The sequence below is a fragment of the Ambystoma mexicanum genome, chromosome 7q, assembly GCF_040938575.1.
Source record: "Ambystoma mexicanum isolate Mex_15411 chromosome 7q, UKY_AmexF1_1, whole genome shotgun sequence".
Taxonomy (NCBI): domain Eukaryota; kingdom Metazoa; phylum Chordata; class Amphibia; order Caudata; family Ambystomatidae; genus Ambystoma; species Ambystoma mexicanum.
This window is the reverse complement of record NC_090941.1, coordinates 301479531-301503895: the sequence shown is the minus strand read 5'-3', so window position 1 is coordinate 301503895 and position 24365 is coordinate 301479531. Positions and strand designations below refer to the sequence as shown.

The following is a 24365-nucleotide window of genomic DNA, read 5'->3' as shown; positions in this document are numbered from 1 at the left end:
AGACTGCTCCTCTTCTTCATAAATTGAAGAAAGACAAAGTCTTTACTAGGCAGAAGAACATAGGTTTTGTCAAGAGTCATGGGTTTTGACAGAATATGCTTCAAAGCTGTAGTAGACGTTGAGGTTTTCTTTATCAGCAATAGTGGTTTCAGTGGGACGCTCAACGTCAACGGCACAGCTGGTAAGGATGGCGCAGCTGGCATCGAAGTCTTCACCGTCGACGTCAAGGATTTGGCAGGCGTCGATGACCTTGACTTGTGTTTATGTTTCGAATGATCGTTCCATGAAACATTGGATCGAGGCCTCGAAGGTTCATGATGCGGATTGGGCCTTTTTCCCAGGCTCGAGGGCGCGCAAGAATTAGGCTCAGACCTTTTCTTCCCGGCTGCTTCCGAAGGCATGGTAGGAACATGGCTTTTTGGTTTTTGCTTTCAATGTTGAGCATTTCAGCTCTGAAGGCCTCCCACTTGGCCGGAGTGGATTTCTTGGTTGGACATGCAATCTTTCTCTTATTTTATCTTATCTTAAAGAAACTTGTAGAGCGCAACATACGTCCAAGGGCATCATGGCGCTAAGCAAGAGGGAGGTCTATCCAGTCCACAAGAAGCTAAAACAGAAAAGTCTTAAGCGCACGACGAAGAAATAGATGCAAATCAATACAGCGCAAGAGGAGAGGAAGCTGGTCCCAAGCCTTCACAGCCACCACCTAGAATGCACATCCGGCCATACGGGCAAGCCTGACCCTTGGGGGCTGTATGGTTTTCAAGTCCTGAGAACGCAGTGAACTGGCAGGTATATACAACCCAAACTTCCTTTGAAGACATTCGGCACCTAAGCCATAAAAGGCCTTGTGTGTACAATACACAATGCCTTGAACCTAATACAGTGCTCCACTGGGAGCAAGTGAAGCTGCCTCGACAGCAGAGTCATGCGAGCGCCCCGGGTGCGGGGGGGGAGGGAGGCGGGTCATAGAACGGCTCTGGCCGCTGAATTTTGCAGCAGCTGGAGACGCCGCAGAAGGTGCTTAGGGAGAGCCAGGTAAAGCGAGTTACAATAGTCAATGTTGCTAATGATGAGGGGGTGGGGGGACACAACAGGGGCATGGAACTTCACAGGAATAAATGTCTGGACTTTCCAAAGCGTCTGTTTTAAAATGGGCTTTTTGGCATGCCAAGGAAACCTGGTCAGCCATAGAAAGAGGCGCTGAGATTTTCACACCCAAATCTTTTACTGAAGAGGCCGGCAGAGGAAAGGTACCAAAACTCTCCGGCCAGAACTCCTGAGTCCAAAACAAGGAGGGAGTAGTCGTGCACACTATCAACACCTCAGTTTTTCACCATTAAGTTTAAGCCAATTTGTCATCCACTCACCAATGGCTAACAGACATTTTTTCAAGTGATCTGCAGATTCAGATTTGGTAAGGTCCAACCGCACAATGATTTGGGCATCATCGGTTTAGGAATAACATAGCAAACCAAAAGCATTGATTATAGCCAAAAGAGGTTGATTTATAAATTAAACAAGGTGGGAGACAGAAAAGAACCCTGGGGAACACCACACAGAAGAGAGAACACCTGAGAATAAAAAGGTGGAAGAGAAACAGACTGGGAGCAACCGGTCAGAAAGGAGGAGAACCACTTCAGTAGACAACTTGACTCATCTGGTTGATCAGGGTGGGATGGTCGATGGTATCGAAAGCAGCTGATAAGTCTAACAAAATCAGAGCTCCCACCCCACCCTGGTCAACCAGATGAGTCAAGTTGTCTACAACAGAGAGCAAGACTGACTCTGTACCTCTGCCAGGGCAAAACCCAGATTGAAAAGGGTCCAGAAAATTAGACTACTCCAAAAAAGTACTGAAGAGACGACACCAAAGATTCCAACAACTTCATACGACAAGGAAGCAATCAAATGGGATGCTAATTAGACAGTACTGCCGGATCAAGGCCAGGCTTTTTCAACAGAGGAATTACAAGAGCGTGTTTCAAGTTGTCAGGAATGATCCCCGAAGTGAAGCAGTCATTGACCACCTCAGTAAGGCAAAAAATATCACCAGAGATGTCTTTAAGAACAGATAGTGGGACCGGATCCTTCGGAGAGGCAGATTTTAGGCTATTGAGCGCAGTTAATACCGCCTCCTTGGAGAACACTGGAAAAAAAGACCAGTGCGAGGCTGTGTTGGCAGCAGTACTAATATCAGACGTAGAAGAGAGAGTATGCAACAAAGATGACAAGATGTAGCAATATCCTCTCAGATGCTATCTTCTCATTAAAAAGCCAGAGAGTCGCACATTTCCTGTGAGTGGGAGGTACCCGGCAGAGGTTTCTGGGGAAGCGTCCGAAGACTAAGTCGACGAAGGAGACCTACCGTGCCTTCTCTTTGACTTCCTGTTGGACGAAGAAGAGTGGTGTGAGCCACTCCTCGACCTGCACCACTTCGCCTTCTCCCTCTGAGGAGAGTCACCTCTCGACTCGTCAGTCGAAGTTTTCACGGATCGAGTAGTAGATTTTTAGGGGCTTTGCCTACCTTCAGCTTCCCCTTCTGTTCCCTCAAGGCTTTTCAAGTAATCGACTGGCACTTGGAGCAGTCAGAGGTGTCATGGTATGCTCCGAGGCATCAAACAGATTTTGTGCGGATCTGTCAGGGACATTTTTGATCCGCAATCCAGACACTTTAAAACCGGACTTTGAAATTGTCAGTGTCGATGATGAAGATTTCTCGATGTCGAAGTTTTAACAAAGACATCACAAGATGAGAAGAAGCGCACCATATTTCTTCGTAGCAATCGCTGTTGCAGAAAAACTGAACTGAAGCCAACAGGCCCTGCGCATGCTATATTTCCCCTCAATGACATCATCCTCGACGGAGGCCTTCGATGGACATCGAGTCAACGCCATTGACGCACAGCACCCTCTGCTGAAAAAATTCCGAAGCAGCTGAAGCTGGACAACATGCGTCAAAAGCCAAAAAGATGAGGAATACATGGGAGGACACAATCCATTCGAATTGAATATACTTTTGTGTGACATGAACGTAATCTGCTTGCAGGAAAACTGGGTACAAGCGACTCCAAGCTTGGATGGTTTCAGTGCTTACCTTAAACCTGCGTATTGCAGAGCTAGATGGCGCCCCTCGGCTGGATTGCTCAAATTGGTGAAAAACGGGAGAGGGTTAACTGATGGAATCCGGCTGTCCGAATCCCTTTTTACAAAACATTGTTCTAAAATTGAAGGAAAAGGCGGACAGCCCATACAGATGGGGGTTGATATTAATAGTCTATTGGAACCCGGTGGCTATATCGAGCATGTCTTTTTTTTAACGCAATCACAGATACCATAGACAAATTTGGTCTGCTGCACAAACTATAGTTTATACTTCTGGGGGCGGCGACATGAACTGCCCATGTATTGCGAGCAGTGAGAACAATGGGGACCTCTTTATGCTGAATGGAAAAGGTGATCGACCGGCTAAGCCTACCTGGTCCAACGGTACTTACATCAGCATAAATCCACCACTGTGCTGATCCCCAAACCAGGAAAAGACAGAACTGAATGTGCCAACTATCGTCCTATTTCCCTACTGAACAGTAAAGCAAAAATATACACAAAGTTCTTGGCCGGGAGGTTAGCTAGAGTCTTACAGGGATAATACATGAAGACCTAGCTGGATACATAATGAGGAGACACGCAAAACATAAGGAGGGCAATACACCTAATAGACATGGGGGCTAGAACCAAACACACATTTTCTATACCCGCACTAGACGCAAGACAGTATTTGATAGTATGGACTGGGGATTTCTGGAACAGGTGTTGATAACATTCGGGTGTGGACCAGCATTTAGGCAAACGGTACTCGCTAATTTCTAACTACCGTCGACAAGATTCCTGGTAAATTAGCACTTTACAGAACAGGTTAAGATTCATAAAGGTACACGACAAGGCTGCCTGTTGTCACCCTTAATTTTTCCTATGCCAATGGTACCATTGGCGGCCAAGATCAGACAGGACCAAGAAATCAAGGGAGTTGAAAGCACAGGAGGGACATATAAAATAGCTTTGTATGCAGATGACACTATTGTTTCTGAGACACAAAACGAACACTGCCTTAAGGGATGGCTAGACTACGAGAATTCCCAACAATCTCAGGACTTACTATCAATTTCAATAAATCTAAAGCCCTTCACATAACAGATAATCAGGATGAAATAAGGGAACTGATCAGGGGGCACCCTCTGACCTGGGAAGGAAAGGACATATCTGGGAAAAACATTAACAAAAGGGTACAAGGAACTATACAGAGCAAATACTCCGACCCAGTGGAATCGGCTAATAGAGGATTTACATAGATGGGACCCACAGGAACACTCATTGTTCGCCAGAATAGCAGCAGTGAAAATTACAATAATACCCAGACTACTATATGTAATTCGTTCACTTCCCATAAACTTACCAACCCGGATGATTAAGACTCTGCAGAGAGATATACTCTCCTTTATATGGCACAAAAAGAAATCTAGGATTCAGAAGTCGATTCTTCTTCACCAGACATGGATGGGAGGGCTGGGCGTCCCAGATGTGAAGAGTTATTTTAGCAGCCCAATTAGCGCCTATATTACAATGGTCAGAACTTGAACCACAAAAAGGCTGGAGCAAACTCGAGCAAGAAGTGACCTCCATTCCTCTGGGGGCATTACAATCCCTGGAAAGCGGGAATAGGAGCAGGAGGTTGCCTGTTAGAAGCAACAGAAATCTCACTTCAGGGGTGGGACCAAGCACTGAGGATGGAAATCCATCTTAAAAATTACAGACACTGGTAATGGGAAATTATAACCAAACGCCACATTTGTTGTTTTTGTAGGTGGCTGTGCTAGCATGTTTGCATGCTCAACAAGACAACTATTTTATAAGAGATGAGTGCACTCTACCTGAATGGTGAAAGCCACAACTGACTTGGACCGCTCGAAGTTCACAGTCAAATCTCACAGCGCCTGGAGGATAAGTTGTTATCTTACTAGCGTCCTTCTCCGCTCTATCGCCGCTACCATCTGGAAAAATGGATGAAAAGTAAAGAATGACATTTATTTTCAAAGGCAGTTTCAAGAATCGTAACCAAGCAGCACTATTTAAGATTAATGTCAAGAAAAATCTTTAGCAGTAAAGGAACATACTCAGATGAGGATTGCAAATCTGCAAAGAAAGCAGCCATATTACAACAAACTACCTACAACAAACTACCCTATTCCATAAAAAGCAAGTGTGCATAACCTAAAATGTCTTTTTCCTTCAAATTCCTGCTGTAAAGAATTCCCCAGCTTCGTCCCCTTAGGGTGCGACATCTCACTAGTATGGTGGAACTGGAACGTCGTGCAGGAGTATTAGGTCTGTATTTTTTCCATTTATAGTGAAATATCCCATTCATTAAATGCAATGCCTCTAGTTGAGCGCTTCATGCAATTATTTGTGCAACAATAGGTTTATGACTTACATTACACACAGGCAAGTACATACTTGCATGATATAAAGGGGGTCAGAAAGGTTTGTAACGCGTAATGATAAAGAAATGAATTGCACAGGCCTGTATTTGATGCAAGGAGGCATGCACAGCTTCAAGCAATAGGGTCACGTTGATGCTTAGAAATTTGCTACCAGATAACTGAGCTCATGGAAGAATACACTTTCTGTTCCTGGTTGCTGTTTAGTGATCCTATGATTCATCCCAGATTTAGGGAATTAAAGCTATGGCCCAACTTAAAATTCAACTTAAGTCCCAATGTGTGATTAATGGTTGGTATAGGCAGTGCAACTTGCAACTCAAATCAGTTTAGAGGTCTCTGGAGCTAGGTGTGACAGCTATAAGAGACATTCCAATGGAGCAGATTTAGCTGCTGTGAGTAGTCTTGGGTATAGTTTAGTCCAACTTGGTCATGCGCTTGACCTACAAGGGGCATGCTGATGCGAACATACTAGAACTGCAGAGAAACAGGTATCAAAAGAGGGCTGTAACTGCAGGACACACATTGAAAACAAGTAAAATATGCCATAATAAAGATTTAATTTGATCTGGGTGTTCTCTCACCAGTTAAATTTTATGAAATTGACCAGACAAACTCAAGCAAAAGAAAACAAAGTAACGTGGCAACATTTTGCTAGTACGAGGCATTAACAGAAAGCCTGCTCTGCCACAAAAGGGAAACAGTAATGCTGTCAAGTGGAATGCACAGAAGCTTTTAGAGATATGTAAAGGTGCATAGCATAATATCTCAGGTGTAGAAAATATTTTTAGAGTATAAGTACATCCTAGAAATATTTTTGGCAATGAAGTAATACTTACAGGTTCAAGTCTTTGTGTTTCCAGACCCATGAAAAGCCCTGGCAGCAAAGCATTTTACTTGAACATGCTCTTCACAGTAAAAATGGAACAAAACACTGTATGCATGCATGACCAGGTATAGGCTTTGTCCCCCCCTATGAATTGCTGGATTCCTGCTCCCCAGGCGATTTTTGTTGCAGAGGTCTTCGATTCACTAGGTTTCACTACTGTCCACAGCGCCTACAACAGATGGCCATGGTTGTGAGTTGAGCGCCTTTATCCTCACTACTGCCATAATCTGCCTGCTCCAAACAATGCTACTCATGCGTTTGCCATTCTATGAGCGGACTCATGCTATTTGTAATAATTGAGGGCGTTAAAACCTCACCACTGGTTGTATGGTATGCAACTTGCATTGCTTTGGAACTTTTAAGCATCTCCTCTTATGGCTTAGGATTCTGGATCCAATTGGCACCAGGCACTCCACTGCAACCCCAAAATGTGCGTCAGTCATGGCAAACATGAAGGTCCACTCTGATCTGCATTTAAAGTCTAAACCCACTAGGATTTGCCCCGAAGTGCTTTCGAAGACTTAATCTACCGGAAACCACTCCAGCACTTCAAATGGTTATAAATCTACCAGAGGTCCACACGAAAACTACCAAAGGTCTTTTCTTAATGTGCCTTTTAGTGGGTCCAACACCAGAGGGATCTCTGACTAAAGTGAATGTCCCAAGGAGGCATCCACATATCAAATACCAGAAATTGTACAAGCTAACGAACAAAATTGTAACACGTGCAACTGCACAGGATGGCAATCTTTTTATTAACAAGATTTCAGCCTTGCATGGCAAGGATCAAAATGAGCGAATTCTCAATATGTTTAAAGCCAAAGAAAGGGTACTGGGAACCTATATTTCTGCATCATTGTGCTCAGCATATGGGGGCAACCTTTCTTTAAGCTTTCATTGGCTTGCTTAGATGAAGATGTGGTCCAGCAATCAATGCCAACTCTCAGGATGTGTAAAGGGCATTCATCCATTAGGGCAACGTTGAATAAAAGAGGGCCCACAGAGGGATGGGATGCAAGTTAGGAAATATTTTCTTTCTATAGCTTTCCCTCCATTGACATCAATGGCCCCCCTCTCCCCAGCCCAACATTTTTCTACTGCGATTCCTATCCAGACCTTTGAAGGTAAATAAATAATTTTTGCTTTACTTCCCTTCATTAGCTCATCCATTTCGGGTTCCCCTGCACGAAGGCTACCAGTGCAAGGCAACCCTGCCTCCCTTCATGAAATTCCTTGTTTTTAGGCTGCTCACGTCACCTTAAAGTGAAGTTTGGCAGGGGTTGCTTTGTATCCCCTTTCCTTTTGGAAAAATGTTTGATACGAGCTGGTGGCAGGAGATATTTTTCTACTGTGTTTTTTGTGCATGCACCTTTGCATGTTACTGCACATTGACATTTTGAATACCATATAGTCAAAATGGCTGTGCAACACATGTTCCACCCTGTGCTTTGGCCATCTTGTCCTTTGGCCTTCTTCCTACTGTTTCAGGTCAGGAAATACCACAAATGGAAAGTCCTTTCCCAGGCAAAGTAGCAGTCTACCCGGCCAGATATGGGCACTAGGACTGTCTGGCCCCAATCCACACTGATGCGAGGTGGATGTCTGTTCCTGGGCAGATGTGGGGCAAGAGACAGCCTAGGATTGCCAGCAGTGAACTACTATGGAACGTTGCAACCTAGACCTGGTAGCTGAAGCAAATGTCAGCTTGAGGACCTGGCTCCTGCCCTGAAGATCCTATTATATAACGGAAGATTTGACTAATTCAGTTGAGATGTGTCACCCCCCACCCCCCTTCCCTCAAGAAGAACAAGTTACTTCTTACCTTGTAACGTTCTTTCGACGGGATGTTCCTCCGACGTATTCCTCATCTTAGATATCTCCTTCCAGCTCTGCTGGCCTCGGAAAATGTTTTTCTCTAGAGGGCGCTGCGCGTCGACGTCCTCCGAGTCGATGTCCCTCGACAGCCGCCGTATCGACGCAGACGTCATCCTGCCTATAAAGGCCGCGCGCAGCGTCCGTTGCTCAGTTCCGTTTTGTAGCCCACAATAATACTTTCTGGACTAGACTAATCACCCTGAAGGAGCGTAAGCTGCAACAACACGGGAAGTAGAACTGCGGGGATGGATGGGAGGGCCGATGAGGAATACGTCGGAGGAACATCCCGTCGAAAGAACGTTACAAGGTAAGAAGTAACTTGTTCTTCGAAGGGATTGTGTCCTCCGACGTATTACTCATCTTAGATAGGCTCCCATAGCAGTATTCTATTATTGGAGGAGGGAGTACTGACTTCACGCTGTCTTCTATTGATGAATAGAATGCAGTACAGCCCTTCCAAACCTAGTCTCTTGACTGGAGGAGGAATCCAAATTGTAAAAACGTGTAAAGGTATGGACAGACGACCATGTAGCGGCCGCACAGATGTCTTTAACCGGCACGCCTCTTTTGAGGGCCGATGAAGCTGCAATACCTCTGGTCGAATGAGCCCTAAGGTTTTGAGGGGGCTCTTTCCCTGCCAGTTTATAACATTCCAGAATGGCTAGAATGATCCATCTGGGAATGGTCTGCTTAGTTATTGGTAACCCCAGCTTGTGACCTGCGTAACCTACAAACAGCTGGTCTGCCTGTCTTATCCTGGCTAGTCTACTGATGTAAAAACTTAAAGCCCTTCTAGGGTCTAGCCTGTGTAACCTCTCTTCCACTTTCCCCGGGTGAGGAGGAGGATAGTAAGATGGTAGGGTAATCTTCTGAGTGATATGGAATTCAGAAACCACCTTTGGGAGGGAATTAGGCTTCACTTGCAGGACAACTTTGTCTTTGTGAAATATTGTGTGAGGGGGTTTACAAGAAAGAGCTTGTAATTCACTCACCCTTCTAGCAGATGTAAGTGCTATTAATAAAACAGTTTTAAGGGTAAGGAATCTTAACGAACAAGAATGGAGTGGTTCGAAAGGTGTGCCCATCAGGAAAGTTAGTACTAAGTTTAAATCCCATAGGGGAACTTGGAATGGTCTTGGGGGATAAACATTGGTTAACCCCTTTAGAAACTGTATTACCAAGGGTAATTTGAAATAGGGTGGTTCTTCGGCAGTGCGCTTAAAGATGGATAGCGCTGCGAGGTAGCCCTTAATGGTGCCAACTTGAAGGCCTGAATTCGCCAAATATAGAAGGAAGGACAAAACCATTGGTGTACCACATGAAAAAGGTTCGATATTCTGTTCTCTACACCAGCTGCAAAATCTGTTCCAACGGCAGCAGTATAAAGACTTTGTTGCTGGCCTCCTTGCCGAAAGCAACACCTCCATAACATCATCAGGGAGGTCCCAATCCTTGTACCTCAACCTTTCAGAAGCCAAGCGTGAAGGTTGAGGGTTTTGATGTCTGGATGGAGAACCTGACCTCCCTTCTGTGAGAGTAGGCTCTCTCTGAGTGGAAGTCGAATTGGAGGGCAGATGGACAAGTCTAGAAGGTCCGGGTACCACGTTCTCCTGGCCCAATCCGGGGCAATTAGGATCATGGTTCTCTGGAATCTTCTTAACCTCCTGATCATTTGAGGAATGACAGGGACCGGTGGGAACGCGTACAGAAGCGGAAACTCCCAGTCCACTATGAACGCGTCTCCCAGGGCTCCTCTCGGGGGAAATTCCCGCGAGCAGAACAGATCGCATTTCCTGTTGACGCTGGCGGCGAACAGATCCACCTGAGGGGTTCCCCAAAGGGCGAAGATCTCTTGAAAGACTTCCTGAGCTAGTTCCCACTCGTGGGAGACTGTGCTCTGCCTGCTCAGAGCGTCCGCTGTCAAGTTCTTCTCTCCGGCTAGGTGAACTGCCGATAGAGAGATTCCTTCTTGGATTGCCCAAAACCAGAGCTGCATCGCCTCTCTGCACAGGGGTAGTGATCCTGCGCCTCCTCTTTTGTTGAGGTAATGCATGGCCACTGTGTTGTCCGTCATTATCAGGACGTTTTTCCCTTGTACAGCTGGCAGGAACGCCTTCAGCGCAAGTCTGATGGCTCTCAGCTCTAACAGGTTGATATGTAGTCTGGACTCCGATGGAGACCAACGACCGCTGATGGTCAAGTCGTTGGCGTGGGCTCCCCACCCCGTGAGTGAGGCATCCGTGACTACTGTTATCTCCGGCCAGGGTTGCCAAAAATGTTCTCCTTTCAGAATGTTCTCCTGACAGGCCCATCACTGAAGGTCTCGAGCCACCCTGTCGGGAACCTGAAGAAGATCTGTCATTCTCCCTGAGAATTGTGACCACTGAGTCCTCAGTGCCCACTGGAGGGATCTCATTCTCAGGCGAGCCTCTGGCACTAGGAAAATGCAGGATGCCATGAGGCCTAGCAACCTCAAAAAGTCGAAGGCTGGGAGACGTTGGGCATTTTGAAACTTGGTAACCATCTGTAGAATATCTTGAGCCCTCACCTCTGGTGGCGAGGCTTTTCCCAGGGAAGTGTCCAGGATCGCTCCTATGAACTGGAGTCTCTGCGATGGTATCATTTGTGACTTCTTTAAATTGAGGGAGAAGCCCAGTCTGTGAAGGGAGAAGCACACGTGATTTAGTTGGATCTGAGCTTGTTCCGAAGAGACAGCCCTGATCAACCAATCGTCCAGGTAGGGGTAGACATGAATCCCTTCCCTCCTTAGACTTGCCGCCACTACCGACATTAACTTGGTGAAGACCCTCGGGGCGGAGGTCAGCCCAAATGGCAGCACTCGAAATTGATAGTGAGAGTTGCCAATTGCGAACCTCAGGTATTTCCTGTGTTTGAGATGGATAGGCACATGGAAATAAGCGTCCTGAAGGTCCAGAGATACCAACCAGTCCTGGAACTGAAGGGCCTGGAGGATCTGAGAAAGAGTGACCATCTTGAATTTGTCTTTTCTGAGGAATTTGTTCAATTCTCGCAAGTCCAAGATGGGTCTCAGTCCTCCGTCTTTCTTTAGAATGAGAAAGTAAGGGGAGTACCAGCCCTTGTTCCTCTCCGCTACAGCTACCGGTTCTATGGCACCTTTCTCTAGCAGGTCCAAAATTTCCTGCAAGAGGAGCGGATCTGGAGCTTTCTGAGAGCTGATCCCCGGTGGATGACTCTGAGGTATGCGTAGGAGAGGCAGGCAGTAACCTTGGGCAACTGTTTCCAATGCCCAAGCATCTGACGTGATAGCCTGCCATTCCGCCAGATGTTGAGTCAACCTGCCTCCTACAGGTGTCCTGTGAGGGAAGTCCTCAGAGTGGTTTTGGGGCGGCTGATGCAGATGCCGATGGTAAAGAGGCACCTGCTGTTGCTGCGGCCTTTGAATATCTACCCCGTCCACCTCGGGTAGTTCTTCTTTGTCCCCTTTGAGCCGGTCGTCCTCTACCTCTTTCGAATGCAGAGTAGAAGCGAAAGGACTTGCCTCTCGCAGAGGTTCCTGTGGGACGAAAAGGTGTCTGACGGATTGCAGCGCCTAGGGATTTTGCTGCTGCTTTTGAAGTTTGCAGTTTTTCTAAACTGTCATCTGCCTTTTTCCCAAACAAAGAAGAGCCATCGAATGGCATGTTCAAGAGCCTGGCTTGCACATCTGGGGCAAAACCAGAGTTTCTCAACCAAGCAAATCTTCTGGTTGTTGTACTTGCTGCCATTGCTCTGCTGATACTGTCAGCCGAATCAATGCCCGTCTGGAGGGATTCGCACATAGCGTCTTTACCGTCCTGTATGATATTCAGGAACGCCTCCCTTTCTTCTCCCTCCGGGATGCAGTCAGCCACTGTAGAAGCACACTCCCAAAGTGTATGGCTGAATCTAGCAAGGGTGCAAGTAGCATTCACAGATTTTAACGCCATGCTACATGCCGAAAAAACTTTCTTTGCCATAGCATCATATTTTGTATCGTCCCTGTCCTGTGGGACGGTAGGATAAGCCGTCTTGACATCGGTAGAAGATGCTGCCTGTACCACCAGACTTTCTGGGGATGGGTGTTTTGACAAAAACTCTGGGTCTGTAGAGGATACCCTGTATTTTGTAGAAAGTCTTTTATTTACTGCCGGGACGACATCTGGGGTTTCCCAGTTCGTCATAATCTTCCTCTGAAGAGCTTTATGGAAAGGCACCACAGGATCCACCTGTGGGCCTTTATCAAGAATATCCGTGAGGTCATCTTGTTGGAAAGATTGTGAAGGTGCAGACCACCCCATAAACTCTGTGATCCTGGCCATTAAGGCTCTATAGGGGGTTTCAGCATGCTCCCCCGGGTCTGGCCTAGCAAACTCCACCTCAGGGGAAGTGTCTAACCCACTTGCCTCATGTAAGGAATCATGAAGATCCTTTAACCTGCGTTCTTCAGAGGAAAATTCCTCTCTAATTGGGGTTACAGGTCCCTGCAACTCAAATTTGTCTTCCTGTTCAGACAATTCACCCTCTTCCAAAATTGAGGACATAGTTCTCAATTATTCTGAACTCATAAAGGGAGTAAATCCCATTTCCAAGGCAGAGGGTGCCGAACTTGTCATTATCGGCCTCGAAAACGTCGATGTCGTCGACGCCGACGTCGAAGGCTTCGAGCGTGGCGTCGAAAACAAAGGCGGAGGCCTCGATGACCTCGACAGAATTGGGATTCTACTCGACAATCTCGAAGCCATCGTCATCGAGGACCTGGGGATAGTCACTGGATGTGTCATGACCGTGACTTTTCTTGGCGTCGACGCCAGTGTCGAAGCTGGCGTCGAGTCGACAGACATGTGTGTCGAAGGTCCCTTCGACAACGGCGTCGAAGACACCGACCTCGGCGTCGACGGAACCTTCGAGGAAGGTTTGGAGGTCATAGTCCTACTCGAGGGTTCGAGACGCGCTGGAGAGGTTTCCTTCGCCGGGTACTGCGACTCGCAGCGTTTTTGACCTTCGGGTCTTTCGACCAGAGCATCGCTCTCGGCAGTCTTCGAGGGGGTCGAGGCCGCTTTCTCGAAGACGCTCATCATATTTTTGCGGAATTCCTCCCATTCAGCCCGGGAACTATGTTTCGTGGGGCAAGGGATTCTTTTTGGCGAAACAGAGGAAGAGGAAGACGGAGAAGGGGATCTTCGACGTCTCCTCTTCGAGTGCTTTGATCTCGAGGAGTGATGGGACCCACTCCGAGACCTGGAGCGCGAATGGTGACGAGGAGACGAGTGTCTCGACTTCGTCGACGAAGAAGAAGCTTTAAAAGTCTTAACTTTCTCCAGCTTCCCCCTACGCTCCTTCAGGGCCTTAGCTGTCATGGACATGCAGTCCTCGCACTCCGAACAATGGTGTTCAGCTCCCAAACACCACAGACAAACTCTGTGAGGGTCAGTCAGTGACATCTTTTTTCCACAATCTCGGCATTTTTTGAAGCCGGATCGAGGAGTTGTCGGTTCCGACGAGGAAGCCATCGAGTACGGATCGAATAACTCGAGGTAAATAGGATTAATCTGTTACAAGAACTGAGCAACGGTATTCCGAGGCACTGAGTAAGCGCGGAAAAACGGAACTGAGCAACGGACGCTGCGCGCGGCCTTTATAGGCAGGATGACGTCAGCGTCGATACAGCGGCTGTCGAGGGACATCGACTCGGAGGACGTCGACGCGCAGCGCCCTCTAGAGAGAAAAAAATTTTCCGAGGCCAGCAGAGCTGGAAGGAGATATCTAAGATGAGGAATACGTCGGAGGACACAATCCCTTCGAAGGTCCAGTTTGGAGGGTGAGACGCTCAACCTTCAAAGAGAATGATAGAAGATGGATTGGTTGCCTGTCAAGCTGAAGGCCAGTCTTGTGAAGATTATTTGGCTGAGATTATGGATGGTGTTGGGCTATCTATTGGCAGGATTAAGCATATGGTCTTGGAAACAAAAAAATGACCAGGCGGTGCTCAAGAAGCAGACATAGAAAGTGGAGTCTAGGGAACCTCTGACTCAAAGGATCAGCGTCATGCTCTAGAAGATAAAGTTTCACATTTGACAATAATGTTGAATATTGCCCATGAGAAACTTTGAGCAAGATAATTACTCCAGGCGCTCCAATATTAGGCTCACCGGCTTTCCAGAAGGGGGTTGAGAATGGACACTGCATTGACTTCCTACAAAAGATTTTGCAAAAACGACTGGATCTTCCCACAGTTGAACTTCTTTAGCTTGAAAGGGCTCATCATACTTTGGGCCCAAAACTTGTTCTTGGCCAACTGCACCCTCCTTGCGCCTTCCTGGTGAAGCTGCTGAGATTCCCCCTGAAAGAATTCCTGATGAAAAAGGCGAGAGAATTGGGTGCGCTGAGATGGGGGTGAAAGATGTACAATCATGCTTTTTTAATGATTACAGTAGGGAGATTGTTACTCAAATGTAGCTGTTCTCAAACTCGAGACGTGTGGCAAGGGAAAAGCAACTCTAAATATAGCAGGGTAAACCATATGATAAAGTTATTGTGGATGGATCCACACACTCTTTTACAGATCTTAAAGCCTTTAACTTTCTGGCCAATGTGAATTCAGAGGAAACCGGGAATGCATGCCCGAGGAGGGCCAGGCACTAAAACCTGTACACATTTTCTCTCCTTTTTGAGATGAGTTTATTAGTTATTTTATTTATGTTTGGGTGACTTGAAAATGAAGACATTTTGTTTAAATGATGCTTTCCGTTACTGCCTATTATACAACAGTTATGCAGACTCGCATGCTGGCCGTTGTTGTATACAAAATACTTTCGGAAGGTCCTTTTTTCTGAATGAATGCCAGGCCTCCTCACTTCTGGGCCGAGACGTCACAGCGTTAATCGAGAAGGCCCAGTGTCTCATGGCGTGCTGCACCACGGCTGTCGCCCTCCTTGCTTCCTTCACAGGCAGGCAAACGTTATTGTTCTGTGCCACTGATGTGGCTCAGAAGTGAACTTTTTTGCCCCATGCCAGCGCATTGCCTTCTCTGGGAGAGCCAGCTTTCATGGTGCAGTAATAGGGACTTTGTGACGGATCCGTTCTTCTGTTTGTTCGCCTTCCAGTTTGCAGGAACTGATATGCGATGTTGTGTGCCACCCGTTCTAGAGCACGAGTCCCTCCCAGGGCTCGTGCTAAGGTCACATGTAAGTGACCATGTGACAACAAATAAATGGGACGAGTCAGTTCAGGCTCGTCAGTCGATGTAAGCTGACTGCTGCCTGCTGTGGGTGCTTTACTGCAGCGCGGTGCCGGCATTGCGAGTAAGGTAGAGGGCCTGCTGCTGAAGGGCCCTACATCCTGACAGTGCCCCTGCTGGGCCACGCTGTCTCTAACCCCCCCCCTCACCCTCTGTGTCAGCAGAGCCCCTGCTGGGCAACTTTGCAGCAAATAGCCGGTGCCGCACACACGTGTCCACAGAGCCCCTGCTGGGGAACCCTGCGCCATCGTTGCTATTGGCCTGGGTGCCCCCAGGCCATGGAAGCACCTGTGTGTTCACGGGCTGGCAGGGTGCCCCTTTGTCCCTTGATGTCCGATGGGTACTCCAAGCATGTCGGCTGGGTGGTCTGCCTGGCCTGCATGACCGCAGGCCAGGACGTAACATGTGACGGACTGGGGGAACAGCTCAGCTCAGACGTGTCACCCCCTTGCGTTCGAGGTGCCGGTGATCGATGTGTCCTGCAGTTCACACTGGGACTTTTCTTTGGAAGTCTATTTTGTATTGTGAGCCGTTAGATCCTTTTGAGAAGGCATTACATATTTATTTTCTACTTTGCATGGTTCACGTCATTTCTATATTATAGACGTTACCTGTTACATGAACTGTTTGAAAATGTAGTGGCGCATTTGGCTGGATTACCCTCAATATTTAACCAGGATGCTTATGTGTGTGTATTTATGGGCTTGTTGTTGGCCTTCACTTTATATGATGGTGTAGATGTGAATTTTGCTTAGGGATAAGGAGTTTCTAGGTTTATTATTTTATTTGAATCTAATGCACTCTTTTGTTGCTTCATGCTTTGCCCTGTCGAAACTAACTCAGCTATAGGGCACTATTGGTTGCTCTTTGGCCTTTCTTCTGCCATGTTCTGTTTTTTGTTTGCGTTTACCCCTTCCACCTTTTTATTTATTGGTTTATTTTTTCACTTCTTTGGGGGTTGACTCACTTTGGTGGATTGGGGGTTCAGATTGAGGTGGACAGTGTTTATCTGCCGACATCAGCGGCATGTTGGATATTAAGAGTGTGTGCTTAAAAAATGCAGAGTTGTTCTGTTATGCATGTCTAAGTGTTTGAATTTTTTATGTTGGAATGTAAAAGGTGTCAACAACCCCAAAAGGAGAAACAATTTACAGAATAAGAAAAAACCTGATATTGTTTTGCTCCGATAGACATTTACAATTTGAGCGAGTGGAATATATATTGAATAAGACCTATGTAAAGGAATTTTCCAGCACATTTGCCATCAATTCCAGGGCGGTGGCAATTTAGCTTAGAAAATATTTGAGGTTTACAGTGGACAGGGTGGAACTTGATCCAAAAGGCAAATATGTTGCAATCAAATTATAGGTGGATAATAGGTGTCTAATATTTTTGAATGTTAATAGCCCAAATGTGGAACAGGCAGATTATTTTAAACAGCTAGAGGGTGTGTTTTGATGTACATCGGTGATTAAAAGATAATTATTGGAGGCGGTTTTAACTCAATACGGTCAAGTCGGAAATGTCTCCTCCTTATTCAGAAGGCAAGGCTAGGAAAGGTCTTATGCTTATATGGGACCTACAAAATGTCTGGCATTTTCTGAACCTGAAGAAAAAGCAGTATACTTTCGACTCGGCTCCCCATGGGACTTCTTCACTTACTGATTTTGTCTTGGTCAGTCGAGGCATTTGTGGTGATGTGTGTAGTGGCAATGTAGGTAGTGGTGTGGTCACTGAACATGCTTACATGGAATTAGCCATGGATAGATTGATGGGAGAGCTGAGAAGTAGCAGACAATGGAGATATAATATACATTTGTCGGACTGATTTCATAAAGCATATTGATTGTTAGATTTTGCTGGTTTTACAGAAAAATTTGGGCTCTGTCGAAAAATTATCTATTGTCTGGGACACTTTAAGGGGTAAAATTATTAGCTTTCCGTCTTACAAGAAGAAAAAAATAGCAGCAGCAATCGTACGGTTGGAGTGTGCAAACAAGCTGGTGGAGGAACTATATAATCATTCTCCTTCTGCACTTGACATGTCCACTATGCTGAGTGCTAAGTGCCATCTCTTGACTGTGAGCTACATTCTAGGGCATAGAAGGATCTGTTCTGCACTAGGCAGGCTTTTTTGGAGTGAGGCGAGAAATCCAGTGCGCTGATAGCTAGTTGGTTAAAAGCGAAGGGGATGCATGTGCTTTTTATCCAAAATGAAGAAGGTATTCTCTTTTGTGGAGGAACAAGCACATTTGTGACACCTTACGGCTGTTTTACGCTTCTCTTTATAGAGATGATGGGTGTATCACAGAGCCAGAAGTGTTCAAATACTTGGACCGGATTGATATTCCTAATTTGGATGATCATGATAGAAGGTGCTTTGAGAGGGAAGTTACATCTCATGAAGTTTTCGACTATGGAAGCGATGTCTGCTGGGAAACGTCCTGGGCCAGATGGATCCGATAAACTTTCAGCCACTCCTGCCCCTTTCATGGCACGACTTTATGCGGAAATCATTAGAAATGAGGCGGTCACTGACTATGCGGACTGCATTGCTTACTGCAATTCCTAAACCGAGCAAGGACCACTACCTTTGTGGAAGTTTTCACCCAGTATCTCTATTGAATGCAGATGTTAAGTTTTTGGCAAAAATCTACGCTATGAAACTCAATAGTATAGTATGTTGCCAAAACTGATTCACAAAAATCAGATGGGGTGTGTTCATGGCAATTATAGGATAATTTAAGGGAATTACTAAATGTTATGCACCTAAGGAAAATTCTGTTGATGCTTATGCGGCTGTTAGCATTGATACAGAAAAGGCATTTGATCGAGTGAACTGGGCATTTCTCTGCCAGGTTTTAAGGTGAATTGTGGCCCGCGTTTTAAGTGGACATCTAAGGTGCTTCTGTATGCCAATTACCTTCTGAAGTTCCTTTTGGAACCTGAATGTTCCTTTCGGGAATTGAAATAAACTCTGCAGTCATTTGGTCAAGTTTCTGATTACAAGGTTAATGTTTCTAAAACACAGATCTTTGCGATCTCGACTTCATCCCATAGGGGGCTCTTTGGTGTCGGGTGAGATGTTTGGGCTGATGGTGGGTTTAGATACCTTGTGTATTCAAATCACCAGAGATGTTAATTTGCTCCTTAAGCTAAATGTCAGGCTTATACTTGCAGAGATTGCGGTGTTGTGTCTTAAATGGGAGGATTAAACTTGACAATTTGGGGTAAAATCAGTGTGGTCAAAATTACCTTGCTCCCCAAGTTGTTGTATGCTTTTAGTATACTTCCTCTTTCGATTTCAGGTAAACTGCTTCTGAACATTAACAAAATGTTCAATAAATTCTTATGGGGGGAGTGTGGGAAATCAAAGATTCCAAAAGACATCCTTATGAGACCAGTGCATCTGGGTGGTTTTCGCCTTCCCAATATAGCACTGTATAACACTGCTTTCTCGCTGCGTACCCTGCATCACTGGCTCATATCCGATTGTCCGATGTGGGTTATCATTGAGAAAGAATCCGTCCATCTACCCCTGCTCGATTGATTTATATGGAGAAAAAACTCTTGTTAGTTCGACTCCACAGTTCGTGAAGCATGTCATAAGAGAATGGAAAAAGAGTTGTGGTGTAAAATACTTACTTTGTGTAGATTAAAAAGTTACTCACTGTAGTGACTAGAGTACTCAGTCCATAGTCCCCTTTCCTCCACCCTTGTGGGTGTCCCCCAAAATGGGGACGTTACCGGAACCTTTGGCAGCAAAAAAAAAAAAATGAGCTTCCCCTTTAAGTTTAGTATAGCACGCAGCATCTGGCATGGTAACGCCCTGCCGAGGCCCTGCCATCCGCACCTCACCTCAGTCCACTTTGAACACAGACACTTAGATACCTGGCTAGTTATATTAACTATAAACCATTGGCATACTAGCAGGGGAAGGTGGGAGGGATGTATGGAGGAGAGGGGACTATGGACTGAGTACTGTAGTCACTACAGTGAGTAACTTTAGTTCCTCATATATCCCATCCCCTTTCCTCCATCCTTGTGGTCGATTCCACTGAACAAGAACATAGGGTGGAACTGTGACAATCTGCCTCATGTATAGGATTAAGCAAAACATGTTTTCAGAACTGTCTGACCAAACTCTGCATCGCGCCTGGAACTGGTGTCCAGCGAATACTGAAGGCCAACAGAGTGGCCAAAGTGGCCGCCTTGCTGATGACATCCCAAGAAGCATGTCTCTGAAACGCAACAGCTGTGGCCTTAACTCAGACCACATGGGCATGAATCCCTTCAGGAACATGTTTGCCCATGGCCATGTAGGCCTCTGAAATGGCCTGGACCATCCAATCGGCGATGGAAGCCGTGGACGCCTGAGAGCCCGGGGAGGAGTCCCCAAAAGTCACAAATAGTGCCTCGGACTGCTTTAAGGATTTTGTCAGAGAGATAAAACTTGAGAACCCTCTTGAGGTCCAAGGAACGTAGGTCCCTCTCGGTCTCAGATCTCTTGATTCATGTGAAACGGAGAGACCACCTTGGGCAAGAAGTGGGGGTGCGTGCGCACGATGACCTTGCCGTTGTGAAACATGGTGAAGGGCTTGCACAAAGCTAACGCCTGCATCTCACTAAACCTGCACACAGAGGTGAGAGCCACCAATAAAACCGGCTTCAGTGTCACAAAGCCGATGTCCACAGAGACGACCGGCTCAAAAGGCTTGCTTTGCAAAGCTGCAAGAACCACATTGAGGTCCCTGACTAGGTGAGGCCTATGCACCTCAGGAAAAAGCCTTGAGAACCCCTTAAGGTGTGCCTTAACCACGGGGTGGCTGCCGAAAACACATGCTCTGGGGAATTCTTGTAAGCCCTAATGGCTGCCAAATACGTATGGCAAGTATCCACCTGAACTCCAGACGAGCCATGTGCGCTAACAAAGCCAAAATATCATCCAGAGTACAGGTGACAGGGTCCAGACCCTTGGTGCGAGCCCAATGGCAGAACCCAGCCCATTTGCTTTTATACTGGGACCGAGTCGAGGGTGTCCTGGTCTGCTGAATGATGTCCCAGTTCTCATCTGAAAATTAAGCATGCTGAAACCTCAGCTGATCTGGAGCTAGGCCGCCAGGGTCAGTTTGGCTGAGTCCGGATGCTCCACCCAGCTTTGCCAGGAAGCTGCTGCTGGGGATCAGAAGATGGGCGGGACCTTGGGAGCACAACTGCAGCAGATACGAAAACCAGGGTCTCTAAGGCCAGTGGGGAGCAACCAGGATGAGGGTGCAGGCCACGGAAGCCCAGAACCTACACAGGGTCCGCTGGAGCAAAGGGTTACGCAGGAACGTTAAACACCTGCGGCCGTGCCAGCAGATTTGGAAGGCATGTCCCAGTGACCCCCGACCCTGACCTGCCCATGAAGCAAACTGGGGGCACTTGGCATTCAAAGGAGAGACAAATAAGTCTAGGTCCGCGAACCCTTAACGCTGGAACAGGGGCAACAAGGAGTCAGTGGGCAACTCCCACTCGTAGGTGTTGAACCCCCAGCATCTTGGCTGACCCGCTTCTGCATTATTGTCCCCCGGGAGGTGGAATGCAGAAATCCAAATCCTCTCTGTGGGGGTCCACTTCCAGATCGAAACTGCCACCATGTAGAGGAGGGGGGAACAAGCTCCACTCTGCTTGTTCAAGTAAAACGTATTAGAATTGTCTGTCCTGACCAGAACCGACTAGTCCCTGATTAGGGTCAAAAACACATTGAGCGCCAGCCAGGCCCACTGCCCTGAGCTCGAGCAGATCGATATGTAGAAGGACTTCTGTCCTGGACCATGCTCCATTAATCATATAATCCTCCATAGAAGGCCCCCAGCCCGAAATAGAGGAGTCACCACCAGGGTAGGCTCTGTGCGAGTAAAGAGGGCTCCCACTGAAACATTGCCGTCCATCAGGCACCAGTGAAGGTCGGACAAAAGGAGCGCTGGTATTGGGATCCCGTCTGACTGACACCCCATCTCCTGATCCCAGTTGGCCATCAGGTGGAGCTGGAGGCGCCTCATCTTGAGACGATCGTGCTGCAGTCAGCAGGCTGGAGGCCATTAGGCCCAGAATGTGCTGGAACCACTATGCCGAGGTGGTCGAGTTGGCCAGAAAGTGTCCCACCGCCTTGCGGAGCGACATAGGCCTCTCGGGCATGGGGAACAACCGCTGAACGGTAGTGTTCCAACGCACCCCTAAGGAAGACCAGTTCTTGAGACAGGCCTAACTGACTTCCTCCGGTTTAGGGAAAACCCCAGCTGATTAAGGGTATCCACCAATCTCTGGCAGGAGCGCACCACCCCTTCGGGTGACCCCACCCTCACCAACCAGTCGTCCAGATAAGGGTATAGATGATGGCCTTCCGAGCGAAGAAGACACGCCACTGCATTCATCAAATTCGTGTAGCCACGAGAGGCCGAGTTCAGGCCGAAGGGTAGCACTTTGTACTGGAAGTGGTACGACATAACCGTGAACCACAGACACGTCTGATGCGGTTGATATATAGGTACGTATCCTTGCGGTCCAGGGAACACATCCAGTCCCCTGCCCACGGAGACTCGGCTATGTGCGTGGGAGTAATCTTCTTCAAGCGTTCCAGCAGTTAAGAGATTTAGAAATGATATGTCTAGGACTACCCTGAGGCCAGCCTGGTTGTTCTTGGAATAATAACCGAAGCCCCCCCATCTACAAGAGGAACCGGTTCTATCGTCTGCATCTCCAAGAGGGAAAGGACCTCCTGTAAAAGAGCCGGCGACTCCATTTGACGAACAGGAGTAGAGGATGGTAGAGACCGAGGCAGGCTGAAGCCCGTGGAGACTATGGATAGGATCCACGGGTTGCTCAAATGACACTTCCAGGTGTTCTGGAACAGGGCCAAACAGCCCCCCACAGGCGAGCTGTGTTCCCCGAGCCTGACGTCACTGCTTCTTGGCGTTAGAGGCTGGGGCAGAGGAGGGTTGGTGGAAAAACCTGTGCAACGTCCACTGCTGCTTCCTTCTCTTTGTAGCTGGGCGACAGGTCAGACCTCCACATACCGCGGTCTCTGAAACCCTTGAAACCGGACAAGGTTTGGGATTTCAACTCAGTACAACCCTGGGATTGCGGGAAGGATTCCTGACCCGGCGTTGTAAGGATGGACAAGGACTTGGCGGTTTGCGGTGGTGGTTTTCTTCTTGGTTAATTCGCCATCAATGGACGAATGAAAAAGGTCCAAGCTCTCGAAAAGCAGATCTAGGATCCGCCCCTGCATGTCTGATGAACTTTGTGGCATGCATCCAGGCCGTCCTTCCCATCTTGACCCCAAGACACAGCCCTCTGCTAGCTGTATCGATGTAGGAGATCGAAGACTCCTGAGATCCTGCGCAATGGCCCGGGCATCTGGCAGACCGGCCTTGAAGGAGGCTTGTTTGTCCGAAGGGAGGTCGGCCAGAAATCCCCCGAGCTCCCGCAACAGCTTCTGGTTAACTGCGGCCAATAGGGCGTTCGCGTTGGACTGCCGCAGATGCAGTCCTGAGATGGAGTAACAGCACTTTCCCAAGGATTCAAGGACTTTGTCCTCCCTGGAGAGGCAACTGGAGGTGGCTCACGTGGAGGAAGACAATGAAGACTATGGTTTAGAATATAAGGAGGCCGCATCCACCACAGAGGAAGGCGGCTGCTGGTGGGAGGCAAGGAGGATTGGCTCCTGGTCCATCAGCCTAAACCTGCTGCCCAACTTCTTGTTCAATTGGGCGTGGACCCTGGGCGACTCTCAGACCTTCCGCACCAACTGCAGCACATCCTTCTGGAGTGGAATGCCAGACCGGGTCGTGGTGCATTTCCCCAAGAGCTCTGTGAGCACACCGGACTCCTGGTGGACTTTCTCAGGAAGAGGTACCCACAAGAACTCTGCCAGGCCCTCATGAAAGGCCTTAACGGATTCAGAGGGCTCATCGTCCTGGGCGTCGTCGTCATCATCATCATCATCACCACCATCGCCCCCCCCTTTCAAAGGCAGAGGGGAATCTGGGCCCGGTGACAGGTGCTGGCAGTGTCCCCACCACGTCCGCCGCCGCAGATAAGTCCAATGGCTTGAGAGGGAGGCGTTGGTGGTACAGGAAGAAGAGGAGGGTTCAGCACAACCGGTAGGGCCTGAACCGGAGGGGGGACCGGCACCAGGAGAGCCAGAGGTATGGGAGGAGTCCCCACGGGAGGGGGCTGAGGCGGTGCCGCCTGGGGGATAACCTTCACAATGTTCTTCAGGAGACCCTTTGTCTGAGGAGAACGCATGAGGAAGATGAAGCCTTCAAAGAAGCGGTCCTCACTAGCCACTGGGTTCCTAGGGGCCGTGCCCTCCAAGATGCTGGTCCTCCGCTCCTGGTCAATGCGCTAAGGCGCCTGGTGCATGTAGCTGTAGGGTTGTGATGGGTAAATGGACCTATGCGGGGAACAAAACCCTGCACCGTAGAATTTGCTGCCGCTTCCAGAATGATGGGGGCTGGAATCGTCCTGCAAAGCCCACTCAATGGACGAAAGCACTGGCGGGCACTGAGCCAGATCCAAGATGGCTGCCTGCCTGACAGGCTCCGTCATGTGTCGCTCTGCCATTTGAAGCCTTGCACAACACCCTTGGAGCGAGGGTGCGAAGGCCCCGAGCCAAGAGAGGCCTCAGACCCAAGAGGATACAGCTTGGGTCTTGGGCCAGAAGCAGAGACGTCAACCTCAGAGAGCCCTTTGGTAGGCGCCAAGCCCTGGATGATGACATCGGAGCGAGTTCTGGTAGGCTGGGAGCCCTCGGCACCTGTGCCGGTAGCCGTGCTGGATCTAACCGGGGAGACACTCGACTATCCCTTACCCCCTGTGGTAG

General features: G+C 47.9%; 1 protein-coding gene across 12 annotated transcripts in view; it reads right to left on the bottom strand.

Moving 5' to 3' along the window:
- Positions 1 to 24365, bottom strand: part of MYCBP2 (MYC binding protein 2) — a 3160061-nt gene that overhangs the window by 2418915 nt on the left and 716781 nt on the right. For all 12 annotated transcript variants that reach the window (XM_069639721.1, XM_069639717.1, XM_069639718.1 and 9 more), the window contains one exon: positions 4929 to 5048. In XM_069639721.1, coding sequence (XP_069495822.1) covers positions 4929 to 5048 — 120 coding nt within the window. The remainder of the gene's footprint in view (positions 1 to 4928; positions 5049 to 24365) is intronic.